The sequence below is a fragment of the Synchiropus splendidus genome, chromosome 16, assembly GCF_027744825.2.
Source record: "Synchiropus splendidus isolate RoL2022-P1 chromosome 16, RoL_Sspl_1.0, whole genome shotgun sequence".
Classification (NCBI taxonomy): domain Eukaryota; kingdom Metazoa; phylum Chordata; class Actinopteri; order Syngnathiformes; family Callionymidae; genus Synchiropus; species Synchiropus splendidus.
Window position 1 is genome coordinate 8488135 of NC_071349.1, and position 4974 is coordinate 8493108.

At 48.3% G+C, this 4974-nt stretch overlaps 1 protein-coding gene across 1 annotated transcript; it reads right to left on the bottom strand.

The window, feature by feature from the left end:
- Positions 1-4: 4 nt before the first annotated feature.
- pccb (propionyl-CoA carboxylase subunit beta) lies at positions 5-4690 on the bottom strand. The gene is made up of 15 exons (XM_053844951.1): positions 4412-4690; positions 3433-3552; positions 3296-3364; positions 3179-3235; positions 3008-3121; positions 2838-2948; positions 2453-2561; positions 2167-2287; positions 1889-1970; positions 1688-1811; positions 1516-1623; positions 1360-1460; positions 1196-1294; positions 1034-1133; positions 5-405 (listed from the first exon to the last, which is right to left on the bottom strand). The coding sequence occupies exons 1-15, from the start codon at positions 4658-4660 to the stop codon at positions 284-286; spliced, it is 1686 nt and encodes a 561-aa protein (XP_053700926.1). The 5' UTR covers positions 4661-4690; the 3' UTR covers positions 5-283.
- Between the last annotated feature and the right edge of the window lie 284 nt (positions 4691-4974).

Genomic DNA, 4974 nt, shown 5'->3' on the forward strand with positions numbered 1-4974 from the left:
TAGAAACCAAAAATTAAACTAGATTTTTTTTTTATTTTACAACCACGTCAGAAGTCTGACCCAAGTTGTGTGTTTATTCGACACAAAGTTGAGGAGATGAGGCACACGTTCAGGTGGTTTCTACCTCAGGAGATCCTGATACAGTACAGTCGTCACTGCAGTTCTCTTCAACCGACGCATGACAGCGACCAATATGGCCGCTATAGTTTACATGTCCAGTCTGGTACCAGAGGAGTGGCTCCCGGTGACCTCAGAGTCACGGATGAATCTGTCCGGCGGCTCTTCACAGAGGAATGTTGGCGTGTTTCTTCCAGGGATTCACCTGCTTCTTACTGGCCAGAACCTCCAGGTCTCTGCAGATCTTCCTCCGGGTGGAGGACGGCTCGATGATGTCATCCACAAAACCTGCCACCCAAAGCACAGCGAGTGAATCTCCGAGAAAATTTCATCTGACAATCTTAAGCAGAAATATTCGCAGTGACTTGAAGCTTCGCTGCTAAGAAACAAGTTCTTGTTCTGACACCTTCAACTCCAGCAGTGTGCAGGTTTCAGAAAACTCAGTTTCCATAAACAAACACTGCAGTATGTTACAATTAGAGCGCCACCATCAGGTTCACAACTGAATTTCATTATCCTGTCTGCAGAGGACATATTTACATGGACACAAGAGGGCGCTGGTGACATCACCATACTTGCATAAGCACAGACACACAAAATATAACTATAACAGCGAGTTCCTGAAGAAACCAGATTACGGCACCACTCAAAAAGCTCAAATATCATTTTAAATAAACCATAAATTTGAGCAGTAAATTCATAAATCATTTAGATATAGTTCTAAATAGGACGTTAGTTTTCACTCACCCGCGATAGACGATAATATTTATAAACGTAAAAACTCATGAGAATAAATCATTATTTCTTTGAAAACATCAATGAAGTTGTGGCTCAGGAGCCTGAAGCTGTCAGAGCTGTAAACAACCTCACTGGCGACAACTCATGACTTTGTGCACATCATGCGTGTGGAGTTTACCTCTGACAGCAGCAGGGAAGGGGTTGGCGAACTTCTCCACGTACTCGGCTTCGGCCTCCGCCTGGTTCTCCTTCCCCCTGAAGATGATCTGCACGGCTCCCTGCACACAGTAACACACTCAGAAGGTGGCGTCCGGACGTCAGGAGGTCCATGCGCTCGCACCTTGGCGCCCATGACGGCGACCTCAGCCGTGGGCCAGGCGTAGTTGACGTCTCCCCTCAGGTGTTTGGAGCTCATCACGTCGTACGCTCCTCCGTACGCCTGACACACAACCCTTCGTCAACACATCTGTCTCCACACACAGGACCCCACACACACACACACACCTTCCTGGTGATGATGGTGATTTTGGGGACAGTGGCTTCGGCGAAGGCGTACAGCAGCTTGGCTCCGTGCCTGATGATGCCGCCGTACTCTTGTGCAGTACCTGGGAGAACAGCAGGTGTAAACAGGGACCACAAGCTGCCGTGTTGGACCAGTACCTGGGAGGAAGCCTGGCACGTCCACGAAGGTGATGATGGGGATGTTGAAGGCGTCGCAGAACCTGACGAAGCGCGCGCCCTTCACCGAGGAGTTGATGTCCAGACACCCTGGCAGGAGCGCGACACGTCACGGACCAAGGGTTTGGTCTCGCACACGTTCCTCCTCACTCACCTGACGCCACCTTGGGCTGGTTCCCCACAACCCCGACCGTCCGGCCGTTCATGCGGGCGAACCCCACCACGATGTTTTTGGCGTAGTTGGGCATGATCTCGAAGAAGTCCCGCTCATCCGCGATCTGGGCCCAAACATGGCCACCCTAGTTTACGCACCTGAACTCATTCAACATACTTGGAAGACATGTGGGAAATGTACCGCATGGATGATGTCCAGCATGTCGTACGCCTTGGTTGACTCGAACGGGACGATGGTGTCCAGCGCTGGAACCAGGCGGTCACTGGGGACGAAACCACAACCATAACCATAACCAAGACATGGAGCTGGGCCAAATCCGGTCCACCAAGTTGTTTCTGTGGGCCTCAACAGGTTAGAATTAAATGCCGTCGCAGCACACGTCGTGACCCGCGAGGAGAACCTCTTTTTCGGAAGTGGGATTTTAAATGTCGTGAAGGAGTTGTGAGCTGAAAGGTCACCTGGGGTCGTGGCACTCCCGGACCGGAGGAGAATCCTGGTTGCTGAGGGGCAGGAAGTTGACAAACTCCCTCAGGTTGAGCAGAGCTTCCACGTCGTTCTCAAAGGCACGATGAGCCACACCTGAGAGCGAGAGGAGGAAAACGCTGACTCATCGATCACAGAAGCACAGAGCACCACCAGGAGCTTGTGTTACACGACCAGAAAACACACACACTGGTGAAAACAACTTCCACCATTCAAGACTTCTACGCAGGTCTCAAGAGTTCAATCGGAAGCGAGACCAACCTGAGACGGTGGTGTGCGTTTTGGCGCCCCCTAGCTCCTCCTGTGTGACATCCTCGTTGGTGACCGACTTCACCACGTCTGGTCCGGTGATGAACAGGTACGAGGTGTCCTGCACACACAAAAGTTGTCAAGTTCTGACCACAAAGGGACCCAAAGGTGGGTCACGACTTCACCTGTCTGAGTCCATGTTTTATCTGCTCAGTTTTTTATTTCGATCTTTTCACTGCAAATAAACAAAATAAGTTTTTATTCTAAAGTGTCTGATAAAGGACCCGAGACAAGGCCTTGAGTCACACCCTGCATCAGAAGTGGACCGTTCCGCTGTGTAATAAACGTTGTAATGAATCTTTCAACTGAATTATCGACAGCAGACTTTGCAACTTACCTTAACCATGAAGGTGAAATCTGTGAGGGCGGGGGAGTAGACGGCGCCGCCTGCACAGGGGCCCATGATGAGGGAGATCTGGGGGACGACTCCTGACGCCATGACGTTCCTCTGAAACCAAAGGCCAGAGTCAACACAGAAGCAGGAATCAGCATCGCCACTGGTCTCACCAGGAAAATGTCTGCGTATCCAGCCAGCGACTCCACGCCCTCCTGGATGCGAGCCCCTCCCGAGTCATTCAGCCCGATGACCGGCGCCCCGACCATCATGGCCTGATCCATGATCTGGGATCACAGCATGCCTTCAGTCTGGTGCAGGGATGAAGTGCCGCCGGTGTTTACCTTGCAGATCTTCTGCGCGTGAGCTCCGGACAAGCTGCCACCAAACACAGTGAAGTCCTGAAAACAACACACACACTCAGAGAGCTGCAGGCGCCAGTCCATTTACCAACACGGTACCTGGCTGAAGACGTAGACCAGCCGCCCGTTGATCCTGCCATGACCCGTCACCACGCTGTCGCCGGGGAACTACCATACACACACACATAAGCCATAACAATTGAGGCGATCACAACAAGACTGTGATGCTGCGGCACCTTGTTTGCGTCCTGCTCCATGCCAAAATCCGAGCACCGGTGCTCCACGAACATGTCGGACTCCACAAAAGAGTCGTGGTCCAGAAGAAGCTCTACACGCTCCCGAGCTGTCAGCTTCCCCTGAAACACAACAGCCGGTGAAACTGTATTCAGGAAACACAATAGCAGGAACTATGGGACTACTCAGCACTGAATGCTTAATCTTATTATGTCTTACTAGCTACAAAAAGGGGGTACACACAATTATTATGCTGGGAACTACAAACTGAAAGTGCTAGTAAAACATTTTAACAAATAATGCCACAATAATTGCACTGTTAAATTAATATAAATTATATACATTAATTTTACAGTTAAACAGTTTAAGTTTCTTTGAAAATAAGACAATATTGGGTAGTTAACCTTATGTTTTATTCATCATTTCTAGTACATTTTTCACCAAGGCTGTTTTATTGTTATTGCACTGTATAATTTAAAAGCTCTACTTTAAATGGTGAACTACCTAGGAATCCTTACATGAATTTATCTAGGCGAAAGTTAGAATGGATAAGATTAATTCAGCGAGACTATTACTTTATCATTATTATTTAGTCTATTATTATTATTTACATAATTTATCACTCTACCTGACCTGGATATTACCTGCCTGTTGCATGGAATGACTCCGCCAGAGACGTCTGTCTCGCCCTGGCAGACGCACCTGAGGCGGACGCTGCGCTTGTACATACCGGGCGGAAGAAAAGTAGTTCCCACAAACCGCGTCTCCAGACAGGATCTCAGTAGTTTAGTTAGTTTTTCTCAAGGATATACATTACCTCAACTTACTTAGGTATCGATATTTCGGTTTGAGAATCGATTTTAGAGCATCATGATCCGGTATCGGAGGTATAGATATTTCAGGATCGATCCGCACATCACTCGTGTTTACTTTAAAGAAAACACATCTTAAAATCGGAGCTGAACAAGTTGGAAACTTCACCTTCTTGTGTTGAGCATCAATTCTCCTCTGACCTCCACCGAGAAGCGCCTCCTGTCGTTTCTTGTCGATCCTCTCCTTGACGGACAGATGAGCCACCGAGTACAGGCGGCAAACGCGGTGCAGCTCCGAGCTCGGCAGCGCGGCGGCAGCGGGGGAGGCATGTTTCACTCGGGTCAAACTCCGGCAAGAAACTCTGAGCGCGTTCAGAAGTCCGCAGCTGCTGCGAGCCACACTGAAGGCCGCCATCATGGATGGAGCAGTTCTCAGATGGGCGGGTACCGGAAGCACTTGAAGCGAATAGGACAAGGGGCGGTATCCAGAAGCCAATCAGAATTAAGCCAAACTTAAAACCCTATTTACCGCTGCTAAACGGTATTAATAATCCATTATTATTTATTTAAAACAAAATAAACATTTACTTAAATTTCGTCTTAGCGTTTCAGTGCCATCTTTAGATAAATTACATGGACTATTTAGAATATATTATTATAAAACTGAACGTCTTCATTAAAAGCAAGAGTTAGATATTTTCCCTTTTTAAGTGATAATTATTGAATTGTCAA